This window comes from Passer domesticus, chromosome 6, assembly GCF_036417665.1.
Source record: "Passer domesticus isolate bPasDom1 chromosome 6, bPasDom1.hap1, whole genome shotgun sequence".
Taxonomy (NCBI): Eukaryota; Metazoa; Chordata; class Aves; order Passeriformes; family Passeridae; genus Passer; species Passer domesticus.
The window spans coordinates 6,754,568-6,770,361 of record NC_087479.1 but is presented as its reverse complement, the minus strand read 5'-3'; the positions used below and the strand labels follow the sequence as shown (position 1 = coordinate 6,770,361).

The 15,794-nt window shown below is 47.9% G+C and overlaps 1 protein-coding gene across 2 annotated transcripts in view; it reads right to left on the bottom strand.

Annotated features, from left to right (window-relative positions):
- Window positions 1–15,175, bottom strand: part of SLC35F4 (solute carrier family 35 member F4) — a 115,299-nt gene extending 100,124 nt beyond the window's left edge. The window contains exon 1 of one of the 2 annotated variants that reach the window (XM_064423013.1): window positions 14,721–15,175. In XM_064423013.1, the coding sequence (XP_064279083.1) occupies window positions 14,721–14,823 (103 nt within the window). In that variant the 5' untranslated portion in view covers window positions 14,824–15,175. The remainder of the gene's footprint in view (window positions 1–14,720) is intronic. The other variant, XM_064423016.1, reaches the window with a different exon arrangement.
- Window positions 15,176–15,794: the final 619 nt, after the last annotated feature.

The following is a 15,794-nucleotide window of genomic DNA, read 5'->3' as shown; positions in this document are numbered from 1 at the left end:
GTTAATCAATCAGACTAATTTTACATTAAATTACTGCTTTGCTCAGAAATGGAGGGATGAAACATTTCTCTCTTGGACAATTAATTCCCCTGTTTTGACACCCTTCTCTGCCACATTACAACTGATACACTACATATGATCCCAATTAACATCCAACCTTCAGCACTTTAACATCATTTCAATAGCAGCCACTTCTTTGCACCTATGCTTATGAAAGCCAAACTGAATTTTGGATTTCATCTCCAGAGCTGTCCCATCCAGCAGCATTACATAAACGAGTTCACACCAGTGGGAAGAGCCTAATAGATTTTGTAGGTCAGTGCTTCTGGCAGATGTTTCTCTAAAGACTCCTTGGAGTTCAAGGGAAAAAGACTTTCAACTAGATTTTCGAAGGCACAGTCCAGTAAAATTAATAAGAGTGGGGAAAACACAGAAGAGGCAAAGACCTCGATTGATTTGAAAATGTTTCGAAAATTCAGGGCACGCGAGGACAAAATAAAAAATATTCCACAGAGAACAACTCAAAAATAAAAATAGCAGCAGTGGCTAAGAACAGCTCTTCAAAGGGATGTCAGACTTCACAATACTTTGTGCAGCAGCAGTGACTAAAAAGGCTTCGCGTTGTCGCCACATGGTGATATTAGAAACTTGCATTCATTTTGGGGGAAAATAAATAAATAACAAAAGCACATACGGCAGAATAATAAAATGCAGTCATGGGATGGGTGCTTTAAATCCTATTTTTAAACCCCTAGGACATATTTCCTTGCTCAGTGCAGTCACCACAATGTCAAACTCTAATTTGCAACACAGGTCACAAATGTCACAACTAGCAACACGATGGATGGCACCGAGTGTTAAAAACAATTCTTAAGGACTTACCCTTTAAAATAAACAGAACTGGTGGCATTTCTTTATTGCCTGCTTTAAACCTCATCATTACACTGAACATTAAATTAATCAACAAACTTTTACACCTTATATGAGCTCTCTTGAGCATAATGTTTTCTTTCCCTGGGCTCTAAAATGTCTGCAGAAGCCTTTCCCTAACCTACAGGAAAAAGAGGGAGAAGCTTACTTTTCCTTCCTCCATACTTGTGAGCCTAATAACATCCTTGCAAAGTAGATAAAATATTAAATATTATCATTGCATTACACCAGCGAAGAAATAAGGGGCCAATAGTCAGCCACCAGTTTTCTACAAGTACAAAACTGACCTTGGATTTATTATTTCAAATAAGAGGAGATGATCATCATGAATATTTGATAACATTTTCTGTAGCCATAATAAAACAACTCCATTCTCTCCATTTTTTAAAACTGCCAAGTGTTCACAACCGTCGCCTGCATTGCACTGCAGATCTTTACCAATAGCTGTGGTTCTGCCAAGTAATATTTCATTCATTGAATTTCAGAGCAAAACCTGAAACTGTCCTGTGGCATCATTTTATGTTTTTGCACTGCATCACCTCAAAGTCCCAAACAAAGGCAGGTGTACCCTGTGAGGCTCCTGGCATCCCACTACAGCCTGAGGAAGCAGCCAAAGAGTCCAAAGCAAATTTCTCTCCTCCCAGGACAGTATCTTATCTCAGTGCTGGAAGGAATTATGAAATAAAACATATGTTAGCTCCACAGGATGTTTATTCACAGTTAACATTTTGTTCTCTTGCCCCTCCCCTCTCTCCACAAAATCAGGGGGTGGGAAGGAGCTGCCTCCAAGATTTCACGGGAATCACCCTCATTCCTCAGCAGAAGAGCCACACCCAAAGAGCCAGCAGCAACAGAGAAAGGAAATCCTACAACAGCAAAATGGAAAAGCCAAATCCCTACAAATTCATGGAAAAAATAGCCATCAAAAGCTACTAAAATAGACTAACACCAGGAACTTCCCAAAGCACAGATCAATGAAGGATGGAAACCCACCAGGAACCTCCATTTTTCTCTTTCCTGCACATCTCATGTTTGTCACTGCCTGAAGCTGGATGTTAACTAGATGTGTCTTTGATAAGATCCCCGAAAACTGTATCCAGCACATCTCATCTCCAGGAGTGAGGTAATCCTACAGCTTTCCCACTGTGGGAAAGCCAAGAGCTCCTTATTTCTAGCTGTGTTTTTATAAGGTCCATCAGGGCTTCATGCCTTTTGTGCTCTCTAATTCCTGCTAATTTTAATTGGATTTGGCCATCAGATTTAAAAGTTACACAGGGAGGGAGTAGTGGGGGAGAGAGGGTGTTCTCATAAGCCTTGTTTCCTTAAGAAACCAGGTTAAAAAAGCCAACAGCTGAGGAGTTACAAGACGTTCTGTAATCTGCTTTTAAAACACCCCAGAACGAGGCGCCAAGTCCTAACGGGGCATACAAGGATGTGTTTGACAAGGAGCAAGTGCTTGCATTAAGGAAAACAACATCATCCTTAAAAAAATGATCCTGTGATAAAACAGAGACCCAGTAGCAACTCCAAAGAGAAGGAAAGATTATTCCATGATAAAAGAGACCCAGTAACAAGTCCAAAGAGCAGGAGCCTGCTCGGTCACAGACCTACCAGAAGGCACAGGACAATTCCTGCCTTTCTAAATCATCCCTTTCACTCTCCTGCAGACCTTAACAGACTGCTAGAAAAATACCATGAATTATAGAGTATGAATGATGTCAAAGCCTGTTCTCAGAGGAAGGCTGGAACAGCAATCATGTATTCTTCAGTTTGGGAATACACTGACACAATTTTTGTTCATAACCTATAAAGAAAAAAAAAAGGCTCTGCACATCAAAGGCACCAAATACATTTCCTTTCAGATCACCCCTTCAACCAGCCCAGTCTAACACCACAGACAGGGAGAGAAGGGAGGCTGATAGGAGGAAAGGGAAATCAGGACCATGGAGAGTGGCTTAAGTCACCAAAATACACAGGGAAAGCATAAATACAGCAGAAGACCCAGTGTCTACACAACCAGTTCACACTTCATTGTGCAATTTCAGCTGGCTTTCAGAGACACCTGAATGTGACAGAGGATGGCTGTAACCCTCAAATGAAGTCCTATGAATCTTGTCTTTGTGTGCAAGAAGGATATTTGGCGACTCAAGCTGCTCTAAACTACAGCTTCTGATCACAGTACCAAGTGGAGAAACAGAAAAACTTGGGGATCATGAACAGAATGAGATTACTTGCTTTAGGCAGCCCCAGACATCAGTCATCCACAGGGAGGACATGAAGGGCAACAGTCATTAAAGCACCAGAGGATTCTCCTGCCCTAAGGTGTTCATTTTCCAGGTATCACACTGCTTCACCATGGAGAGGACGAAAAAAGACACTGAAAATTATCAGAACCTTGATGTTGTTCTCCAAAGCCAGACAATCATGCTTAAAAGGGCTTAAGTTTTTTCTGCAACTAAACCAAAAACACCCTCAGCTGTGAATATCCCATTTCTGGGAGCAGCCTTGGAACTAAAGTAAATCTGAACCCAGCCAACTGAGTTCCTGTTCCTACAGAAAATTTGAGATTCCTGATAAAATAAGAGACCAAAGCCAACTTCTGCTAATAATGTGCAAAACAAGAGTGACAGGTTTCTTCTACCCTCCATTCCCCTGCACAGGGCAAATCTGGGAGCTGCACCACTCACTTTTTGCCTTTTTAAAGCAATAAACTATAATGAATCTCTTATCTCCACGAAGTGCTACAAAACTTCGCTGAACTGCACAGATATTTTATACCAATAATAATTAAGGTGCACGTTTTCAAGGCAGTGCCTCTAAAAGTCAGGCACACGCAATCTGACAGCACTGCAGCTTCACATTCACTCTCCAGTGATATTTCCAGGTCTGCCCAAGAGCCTTTGGCTCTCAGAGGAGTCACTGCTGTACCTGTGCAAGGTGTGAATATGTAAGTTTAAGGAAATTCTCTTGATTCTGCCCAAATGCAGACAACTTTTCTTTTGGCTGCCTTCTCTAAAACCACAGCTGGGGTTGCCTGTCTCCACCAGGATGCTCAAAACAGTCTCTCTGAGTTCACTTCAAAGCAGAAGTGCACAAAAACACTGCACAAACCCCAGCCAGAAATAGAGTTGCCCTAATTTGATCTAATTAACCTCCTTTCCATCACTGAAACAAACAGGATGCCTTGGAAAACCCAGTTAAGCAGCCTCCTCACCACTTTCCCCTGCTGCAGAACATTTATGAAGGGTGAAGGACAACTCCTGACTGTTTGAACAATCAGTCAGGGCTGCATCCCAGAGCAGATGGACACGGGAATTTGCATTCCTGGGCACAGAGCTCCATGAGGAGGTCAGAGGACAGCTGTGCACTCCCCTGCACACTGAGATCAGCCCAGTGCTCCCTGCTTTGTGGAGCACGAGCACAGCCAAACCCGTGCCCGCTGCCACAGGGCCCCCCAAGAAGAGGGACAGAAGGCAGGGCTTGTAGGCATGAATCACCTCGACAGGACACATATGGCTTGGCACACCAGCAACAGCTCAGCTCAGTCTTTCAGCTGAAAAATGCCTTTTGTTCCTTCCTCCAAGGCTTGTTTTCCAATGCATGGGAAATGTGGCACTTCTTTAGTTACATTTCAGACCTCAATTCTTTTTCCTCAGCAGAAATGTTCTTGAAATATTTTGTTTTCTTTTTATATAATTCCTCACTTCCCCGTCCCCTCCATTACATCCCACCCTGGAAAGAAGAAAACATTGATATGAAATTGGAAAAATTAATCAAATATGTCCCTGGCAAATGCTAAGTTCAATCATTTTCCACCTGGTCTTTGTGTTGGCAGCCCCACTGAGTACTGAGCATGGAGCAAAAGCTTCCTCACACACAGAACCAACATTCCTCAGGTAGAAGTCCAAACCATGGTACAGAAACACCATGGAAAGTTCACCTTCCTGCTATCCATGCTGTCACACTGAAGAATTTCCTCTGGTGAAGCACTTTGAAGCATCCCACTTGCATACAAGCTGCTACAAATCCCAGCCCCTGTAACGTATCACACAACAGGTTATTTCTGGCACTGCAGAGAAAAACCCCAATCTGCACCCACACAATTCCAGGGCTGCACACTCCACATGCCAAGCTTCATCTAAGAAAGGATTCTGAAGTTCCAGGACTCAGATATGTAAAAGAAAAAAGTTGCAATGACTGCACTTGTCCATTGCTTTATAACAACTCTGCCATCTCACTTCAAGATGCAGAATATAAATCACACCATGAGGACTAATTTTCTCTCCCCTGACAGAGAACATGTGTTCCAGCCCTGTTTCATGCTTATCTTACACAGGCACAGGTAATTCCAGCGCTGTCCTTCAGGTGTATGATGCCCATTAGCTGGAAAGGGTCTGCAGAGTTGTGTTCCCAGGAATCCTAGGAAAAATCAGTCCCCAGCAGGAAAGTGTATTTTCTCATTAAGTTGCCAACTACCCCATTAATAACAGAGCTGTGTTAGGCCTAGAAGTGCCCCAGAAGACTCAGCCTCCACAGGAAGAGGGGAATATTGCTTCAGCAGGAAATTGCTCAAGCAGTTCAGTGCCATAAGCAGCAAAAAGGAATAAAACTGGAAGAGTCTTCTCTGGCCTCAAGCTACAGCGTCTTTGTCATTCTGGATGGAGATGTCACTGCCAGGACTAAAACTGGTCTGAAAGTGGATCTGAGAGACCTGTTTTAGTGGAGTTTTACTGACTCATGAGCTGCCCTGCTGGTGTTTGCCTCTCCCTTCCTCCCCGCTCTGAAAAGTTGGAAACTTAAGAATCAAAACAGGCATGGGAGCTCTTCTTGCATCAGACAAAAGAGACTGGACAGCTTTGAGACAAGGAACAGATTTCAGATTGCCATAAACAGCAGGAAACATCATGTTCCACCCTGGAGCCAAAACCTCCTCCTTTGCCCCAGAACAGGAGCAAATCATCTTCTTCTTCCTTGCCTCCACAAAAAGCACAGCAGAGGCACCTTTCTCACTCTCACTTTGCTACCCCTGATCCAGCCCAGCTGGATGCAGGAAAGGGCAAGTCCATTTTACCAAAAGTATTTGCAAGGGAGGTCTAGGAAGAATCAATATGTTTTTAAAGGACTAACAGGAATGTCTCTGCGTGGCAGACACACCAAATCCTGTCACCTGAGCACATCCTGCATGTCTCGGAATAAATTCACTGCTGGCACTGGAAGGGCTGGGCTGCTCTCACTTACAGCTCTGTGAAAGCCATACCCTGGGCATTAGCTCAGCATAACCTTGCAGCTTCTACCTCCCTGCAGTGAAATCTGCCACTCTGCACAGGGCCAGCCCAAACCTTTGGCCACCAGGGAGTCTCACTTCACCTCACCACAAGAAAAAAACAATTTTCAGTCTCACTAAGTAAGAGCTGGTCCACTTGGTAAATAATTTAACCACTCAGTTAAGCACTTTACTTTTTGTTCCCCTCACCCTATTCTCACATTTGCCACAAAGAGACACTGACTTTTTTTTTGCAGGCATTTTCATTATTCATTGCTGTGATCATTCAGCAGGTTTATGGGAAAAAATTCCTGCCACCAATCCTTCCACAAACAGTAAGTTCACTTTCATGGGTGAATTCCCATGCAGGCAGTTGAGCAAAAGCCCATCAATTTCCAAATGTGCAGAAGAAATAATTGCAAACCTTTAGAGCCACTATTAAAAAACAGGAATGCAAGCACTGGGGGGATAAAAGTCTGCCAGAGCCATCTGCCACTTGGCAATATCATTTTACCACATTCAACCAGGACCAAACATGCTGCTGCCTGCCTGAGTAGATGGGGAAGGCAATGTCAAGGAGACAAAGCTGGAAGGACAACCAAAATGAGGAGTATCCCTTCTGTGCACTGCAGGAGAGCACAGAGGAGCTCATGGCAGGTCCAGGTCACGTCCCCATGGACTGTGTGCTGCAGCCACACTTTTAGGCAAAGCAAGAAAAGGAAGTGCAGCTCCATGCAGCCACGATGATGTCGCGTTGAGCAAGGTTAAAGCCACCTCAGGTGAACAGGGGAGGCAGGAGGGGCCAGGAGCTGTGCCACCATCCCAGACAGCACCCAGAGGGCCAGGCAGCCAGGAAGACTTTCTGTGGCAATCACAGAATCATTGAGGTTCGAAGAGACATCTGAGATCAAGTCCAGCCTGTGAGCAATCACCATCTTGTCAACCAGACCAGAGCACTGAGTGCCACATCCAGCAGATCCTTGAACGCACAGCGTCACTGCTCCATGGGCAGCCCACCCCATTGCTCAACAACCCTTTCCAGGAAGAAATTCCTCCTGATGTCCAACCTGGACCTCCCTTGGTGCAGCTTCAGGCCATTTCCTCTCATCCTGTTCCTTGTTCCCTGGGAGCAGAGTCTGACCCTCCTTAGCTGCATCCTCTTGTCAGGGAGTTCTGAGAATGAGAAGTTTCCCCCGAGCCTCCTGTTATCCAGGCCAAGTTTCCCAATCTTTGTATGACTGACTCTTCATACCCTTTCCTGGACACACTCCAGCCCCTCAATGTCATTCTTGTCATGAGAGGCCCAGGACTGGACACAGCACTCGAGTTGTGGCCTCAGCAGTGCCCAGCACAGGGAATTGTCACTGTCCTGGTCCTGCTGGACGCTCTACTGCTGACCAGGTGCCTTTGGCCTCTTGTCCTCCTGGGCACACGTGGGTTCATGTCCAGCCTTTGTTATCAGCACCAGTTCCTCTTCCAGCTTTCCAAACACTCTGCCCCAGCCTGCAGCTCTGGATGGGGTTATTATGGCCAAAGTGCATGACCTGGCAGCTGGTCTTCCTGGAACTCACACAACTGTCCTCAGCCCATGGATCCAGCCTGTCCAGATCCCCCTGCAGAGCCCTCCTGCCCTCCAGCACTTCCACGCTCCCACACAACTCGGTGTCATCCACACATTTACTGAAGGGACACTGGACCCCTCAATTAGATCATCAATAAAGTTATTAAACAGGAGTGGGCCCAACACTGAGCCCTGGGATCACCACTGGTGACCCCAGCATGAGCACACAAGGGCAGAGGAACTCAAAAGCAGGCAGAGAGCACATGTAGAAAGGCACCAAGTTATAGAGAGCACATCCTCCACCTTTAGCACCAGGCCAGCTACAGCACCAGAATTGCTGTGCAGTCACCAGTGGAGGCAGAGATCACTCCATCAAACTTATAGCTTGTTCTGAACAACCTCTGGCAAATTAGCATCACTCCCCTCATCTTACTGTCTCAATTTTCCCTGCCAAACTGGGGTAATTTTTCTCTAAATCTTGGCAGACGTCTTTATGAGGCATCTTTAGAGCTTGGGAAATAATTCTTATTTAAATACGTAAGACTGTGCAAGATTTTTGGCCATTACTCTCAACCTTCTGCTAATTCCCAGTCTTAATTTATTCATGGCCTGTTCCTACCCATTTGCCTGTGTGCCAACATGCAATTTCAGTTTAAATAACTCTTCTTTCCTACATTTCCTTGTTCATCCTCCCAGGATGTGTTTGGAGCAGCAGCCCTGCTCCCATCGTGGCGTGGGAAGGCCCAGCTCTATCAGCCCCTCTTGCAAGGATATGATCTTCACTGCCCTGCTCATCATGGTGTCCTTCCCAATTTGGCTCCATCCCTCCTGCCCACAGATGTCCAGAACTGTGTCCTGTGGTGGTGTTCGAGGGTGCCAGGATGAGGGAAGAGAGGAGAAGCTTGACTCCGTGTTTCAGAAGGCTGATTTATTATATTATGATATATATTACATTAAAATGCTATATTAAAACTATACTAAAAAGAATAGAGAGAAAAGGTTCATCAGAAGGCTAGGAAGAACCGGAGAGGAGTGATAACAAAAGCTTGTGACTCTCAGAGAGCCCGAGCCATTAACTGGCCATTAATTAGAAACAACCAACATGCTCCAATCACAGATGCACCTGTTGCATTCCACAGCAGCAGATAGTTATTGTTTACATTTCTTTCCTGAGACTCCTCAAGAGAAAATCCTGGCAAAAAGATTTTCCAGAAAATATCACAGCGACAGTGTCCATGCCCAGACTCACAGCTGAGCTCCTCAGGGATTTGCCCCCAGGGGGATGAATCAGCCCCTGAGGGAAGGCCAAGGGCTGCAGCAGTTTTCTCTCCTCCCAGGTGATGAGAACCCTCAACTTCCACAACAACTGATGTCCCCAGGGGAGGGGAAGGTCCCATATTCCAGTGCAAGGCTGCCAGGCCATCCCCTTCCAGCACAAACAGAAACCCACACAAAGCCTGGCCCCATTCCACTGAAGAAAACAAACCTGGTCTTGCCAATATTAGTCAGCAAAGGAGTATTCATAAAATCTGTTCTGCTGAAAGAAATTACTTCATAAGTTGCTGCTACCAGTGCTGACATACAGCCATACTTTTTTTTTTTTAACCCAAACAGAGACAAGTCTGTGAGAAAAAGCAACTATGACAGGTCTGTATCCTATGCCATGATACCCACTTGTGCCGCAGAGATGGGGAGGGGAAATTTTTGAATTGGAAGTTTGCAATCCAGCCCTCAGTGCTGCACACCCCCACAGGGCACAGCCCTTCTATGGAAAGGAGGGAAAGAGAAGGCTTTGAAATAAAGCTCATTCCAGGCTAGCCTTGCATCTGAGTCCCTGCAACCCAAATGCTGCCAGGTGGCACAGGGACACTGCCACAAGTGGTACAAACCAACACAGCCCTGAGGCTCCAACTCACACAGAGATTCAGACACTGCTTCCTCCCTCCCAGACCCCTCAAACACAGCTCAACAAAACCAACCTCATCCAGCAGAAATTTCAAAGCACCCTTCCTCCACTGCCCCCTTCCCAGCCTCCACTGTGCCTGACCAAGGGCTCTGGGAACTGCTGGAGGAGCAGCTGGGTGCCTCCAGTGAACACGGGGAGACTTTGTTCCTCTGGCTGGAAGTGACAAGGCACCGGCAGGGCAGGGTGCTCAGTAAGCACAGAGATGATCTGGGTTTGCCATGTGATTTGTACTGCAGCAGAGCTGCTGGCACAGCTGCTGTGATAACCAGGAGAAAATTCTCTCCATTGTTTCAGGGGTAGCTTTTCCCTCCACAGCCTTTTCCTCCACACAGGGAGCAAGAGCTGAATTGTCAAGCCACTGATGCTGGCTCAGCATGCCTTAATCCCAGCCTTATTAAGGCAAAGCAATTAAGCACAGACTTAACTTTGACTGCATTCTCAAAGCCCCGTGGCTTAGAGCAAGCTCAGACTTAAGTAGGTGCTTAAACTCAGATTGCTGACTTGAGGCTGAACTTGCCAAATTAAACCACAGCCCTTTGCTAGAGCTGTTCTGCAGGGGAGTAGGAAAACACACAGCTTGCTCCTGACAGCCACCGTGCTCATGGCAAGGACAGGTTCAGCACTCCCCCAGGCACTGCTAAGGTCACACGCTGCTGGAAGGGCTCTCCAGCTCCCTGGCAGACACCACCAGAGGCATGGTCACCCAGTGTCCCACTGTGAGCCCAATGTCACAGCCCTGCTGCTGCACAGCCATGTGACAGCACCTTCTGCTCCCAGCAGCTTACACAACTCCATGGCTCCAGGTCAGCCTGAAGGGGAGGAAAAGGGGAGATCCAATCAGCAGGGGATAATGTCCAGAAGAACTTGTTTAAAAGTCCAGCAAGTGCCTGAAGGAGATGGATGTTCACATCCTGCAGGGGTGGGAATCAAAGCCTCCAGCCACAAGTGCATGTTAAGAGAAGCTCTCCAAGCAGGATGAAAATGAGAAGGTGATGGCCCACGTGAGGAACCACTGCATTCTCAGTAAAGTGCTTGTCCAGGCCTGAGAAAGCAGCATTAGAGAAATGCAGAGCATCCTGCAAGACACGAGGCTTTGTGGATAGTGGGAAGGGCTCCATCAGAAAGACAACACAGGCAGAATTTGGTGAAGCTTGATTTGGTGAAGCTGATGAAGATCAGAGATGAGAAACTTTGACTGGAGCAGTTTTAATTCAGCGGAAGGCACAGAAGAGGTGTTAGGACAGACTTGAAGGAGAGGAACTTTGTAGTGTGAAAGTAAAAAAGGTTTCAGTACTGAGATGAAGGGCAGATGGGGTGGCAGTTGGAAAGAATGGGGGAAAAAAGGACAGAAAAACAAAAAAAAAACACCAAAAATCAAAACCCATGAAAAAACAAACCCGATACATACTCTTGACCCTGGAGACACTAAATGTGATTGTATTGCCAGCAGAAAAGTCAGAGAAGAATGAGAAGTCACAGCAAAGGTCAGGAGAGGGAACAGAGTTTCCCACTGTTTGTGTAGATGATAAAGTTGCATCAGACCAAATGAAATTGCACACATGGAAACGTGGAGACAAGGGGAGCTTACATGGGAGCACCATCTGCAGCCCCAGGTCAGAGGATGGAGCATCTGACCTACAACAGCACCGTGTCCTGAAAATTATGAATTCCAAAGGGATTGGCTGGAAGAGAGACACAGCCCCCCTCCATTCCCACAAAAGCCAGATACCTCATACAGAGTCTGCCCATTTAAAATGCAAGAAGTGAGGGATCAAGCCATGAATCCCAAGGCATAAAGGAAGAGCCCTTTCCATCTCAGCACAAAGTGGAGAGTGAAAAAAATCACATCTTTCTCTTGTTAGGCAGGATACAGGATTTTTGCAATAGGCATGGATGTAAATACCAGACCAAAAGATATTTTTCTGCTCATTCAGATGATTTACAGAGAAATAAAATAGGTACTTTCCTTCTCTAGCAACTTTTTAAAGGATAAATAAAAGGATAAGAGTGCCTGACTTAAAATTAATAAAAGAATCATCACATGCACACCCCAAGTCTGAAGTAGGTTAATGCACACAAATATGGATGATGAGGCACAAGTCCCTAGAAAATACTGCAGTTCTTTGTGATAGCAGCTCTTGAACACCACAGTGCTTTAACTTTAGATTTCAAGGCTATTTGTGAGCAGTCCTCAGCCTTCCCACACAGAACCCATGGCATGATCTCCTGTTAGACCACGGAACACAAGCCAACGCACTGAAGGAGGGATGCAAATCACCAGCACATTTCACAGAGCCTTGGGCTTTCCCTGTCATCATCCAGGTACCCCCCAAGAGTGAGCAGAACAGAGTCACCCACCGCTGCCTTCAGCTTCCCTCCGTGCAGCTTTCTGTCCCCGGCTGGGGACAAAGAGGAGACTCAAGGAAGGTGGTGACCATCAGCAGGCTGTTCCCAAATCCTGTCCCCCTGTCCAGATGGTGCCTGGGCAGCTCTCTGCTTCAGAAGCAGAGAGCACAAAGCCATCCTGGGGAGAACAGCTCATCCTCAGGCAGGCTCCAAGCCAGGCAGCAGCAAGGTGACACACGTGCAGTGACAGGAAAAGGGCCCCTCTGGCACTGGGGAGGGTAAGGACAGAGCCTGACTGGAATTCTGAGCATGCTGAGTGCCACCAGCATTGTCCACCTCAACTAAAAGTGAGTTTGGATAGTGGTGACAAAAACTGTGCCCTCACCGAAATAAACTGAGATATCAAATCCATTAATAATTAGGGCTACAGAGTGCCCACCTTGCATGTTTACAGTGCTGCATCTGTGTGAATTAGCCACCATAAGAGCTGTCAGTCAACAAAACTTTCAAGGAGCACCTCTTAAAGGCAGTAAGTTGGCCAAGACACAGGAACAGAGTAAGAACTGCAAGTCAGGACTTCCAAGAGTGACTCTTGCTGAGTGCCAGGGGATGTATGTTCATGATGCCTGAAGGATGCCTGGTTTTACCTTGGGTAAGGCCAGAACGTCTTTGTAGAAGCATTCATAAACACAAACCACACAGCCATGAGGATAAAGCAGTCATCTGCCAACTGCAAGCACTCCAAAAATTATGATGGTTCCAAAACTTAGGGTATTGCTTTAAAAAGCGTTCACAACTTAGAAGGGGTTTATGATTTCATTTACCCAAAGGCATTGAAGTATTGGAATACCTCAATTTACACACTTGCAGTTTTCCTGTTTAAACATGACAACCACAAATTTGGCTTATTTTCTTTGAAGAGCAAAACATGAGCTACTGACCATTTTGTTTTGCCTCAGGACCCAGCCAGAAAGGCATAAAAGGCCAAGAGACCTGCAGTAAAATCCCAAGAGTCAGCACTTCTGAAAGCCTTGGCCTCTCCTGGCATGCTTTTTCTAGTTTTTAAGCAGATGCAGTTTGTAGCATCTGCAGAACCTGGTCTAAGAGAGCTGTTCTCTGTCCAGGCAGCGCTCTCCTGCCATTCCCACTGCACCACACAGAGCCCTTGGATTGACAACACTGGATTCAGATCTATAACTTGATACAGAGTGGGAGTGTTGCTGCAGACTGAAAAATTGCATTCTGCCACCCAAGCAAACTTGCAAAAAACTATTAAGCCAGAATCCTCACCCTTCTCTGGCAAGTCACACTGTAGAGATACTCTGGAGCCACTACAGAATTTGGGACACAGGTCCCACCAGGCTCAGACTTAACTAGTCCCTGGACTGACATTTAGCCAGACCTCCAGATTGTTCAGAGCTTCCTCCCCACTCCTCTGACTGCAGAGAAACCAAGTGACCTCACCAAATAAATGCCCATAACACCTGTCATGCTGATAGCATGCCACAAATAACAGATGGATGAAACCACTGGGCTTGACTTGGATTTTTCAGCTGACTATTGCACAGAGGATTTTTTTATTTATTAAGTGGCTCCAATGCATGGCTTTCCTCCACCATAAAAAGCCCACAGATGTGTGTTTTTCTGATATTAGCAGTTTATTAATAGTGTTTTGGTTTATTATTGTACTGGAGCTGGAGAATACTGCACTGGCTGTTCTGACAAGCAGAATATTCCAAGGGGAATATGCAGAAGAAAGTCTGCTCCTTAGTGCTCACCCAAGTGAGCTCCTTGTCTTTCCTTTATTTTACCCCTCACTTCGCCTCAATTCCTCTTCTGTTCATTAAGCCACGGCATGTCATAGTTTTGCCAACTGCAAAGCAACTACTCATACAATAAAACCTGATTGCACACATTTCCTTGGTGGTAAAAATGAATAATTTCTTTCATTAGCAAAACTTTCCCCATCAAACAGAGTGCTGGGACTGCCAGAATTCCAGAGAAACCCACTCAGGCTCTCCCAGCTCCTACAAACCTGCTGCTCCCAATTAAAAACTTCAAAAGAGAAAAAAATAAGGAATTTCTGCAAGGACCACCTGCTTTATTTTCTGCGTCTTCGTTGAAGGGAAATGAATAAACAGAACGCACTCCAAAGAAAGGAAAGATCCCGAACCAACACCAAGCCCCAAAACCACAAGTGTCTGATATTAAAAAGAAGGAACACCCCATGGTCGGTAACTCCCCACTTTTCTGGAAAAATCTCCCTCGTTTCGAGAGGAAGATGAATAATTCAGGAGCTGAAGCGCCCGCCCGGGGGGACCCACCGGGACCGAAACTTTCCCGGTGCGGCGGGCGCGGGGCAGGCGGAGAGCGAACAGCCCCCCGCACCCCGGCGGGGATGGGGGTTGGAAATGAAAAACAAACCCTAAAACGCCAGCCCTGAGAGGCTGCGAGCCGCGAAGTTCCGCGGCCAAGCGCCGCCGCCCGCGTCTCCAGCCGCAGAGCCGCCGCGTCCCCTCGGGGGACAGCGGGCACCCCGCGCCCCGCACTCACCCCGAGGGACGGGGCAGCACTTGGGGGGGCACGGCACCCTCAGGGCTCTGCCGACACACACACCCCCCTGCAGGGCCGGGAGAGGCTGGAGGGAGCCTTACTTTTCTGGCTGGAGTATCCCGGGTAATATCCATAGTAGCCGGTGATGCGCAGGATCCTGTCCTCGATGGTGGCCACGCCGTTGGGTGCTGCCTTCCCATCCATAGAGGGAAGGAGCCGCGCGGGGCGGCCGGGCGGGACGGCGAGCGCAGCCGGGAGGGCAGGAGCAGCGGCAGGAGCAGGAGGAGGGGGAGGAAGGAGAGGAGGAGAGCAGCAGCAGGAGGAGGAGGAGGAGGGGGAGGAGGAGCGCGGCCGCCGCAGCTCGCGGTGCCGGCGGGGCGCTCGCTCTGCCTCCGCCGCCTGGTGCAGGACGGGCTCCGCAGCGCGGCCCCCGCCCTCCGCTGAGGGCAAGGAAGGCAGCGAGCGGCTCCGCCGGGCCTCAGGTGAGGCGGGATGCGGGCCGGAGGGTCGGATCCTGCCCGCGGCGCGCTCAGCGGTCCCTGGTGCCCCGGTTGGGTCGCTGTGGCTGTGTGAGCGCCGCCGTCACCCCGCCATTGCCCGGAGCCCGGGGGGCTGAGCGGGGTTACCCCGGCGCTCTGGGAGCTGCGGGTTCCGGGCGGCGGGAGGGTGTCCTGAAGTGCTCCTGCAGGTTCAGGCCCTCAGATCTGACCCCTCAGGGGCTGCACACAGGTGTCAGAGGAAGGAGAGAGTCCCTTCATTCGGACCCTGAGGGGACATTCACCACTCCATGCTGTGCGTGTCCCAGAATGGTTGGGGTTGGGAAGGACCTCAAAGCTCATCCAGTCCCACCCCCTGCCATGGCAGGGACACCTTCCACTACCCCAGGGTGCTCCAAGACCTATCCCAGCTAGCATCCATTCCAGGGATGGAGCAGCCACAGCTTCTCTGGGCACCCTGTGCCAGGGCCTCCCCACCCTCACAGGGAGGAATTCCTTCCCAATATCCCATCTAACCCTGCCCTCTGGCAGTTTGAAGCCATTCCCCCTTGTCCTGCCACTCCATGCCCTTGTCCAAAGTCCGCCAAGCGCTCTTGAGTCCCTTTATCCCTGGAAGGGGGTCTGAGGTCTTTCCAGAGGCTTCTCTTCCCCAGGCTGGACAGCTCCGGCTCTCCCAGC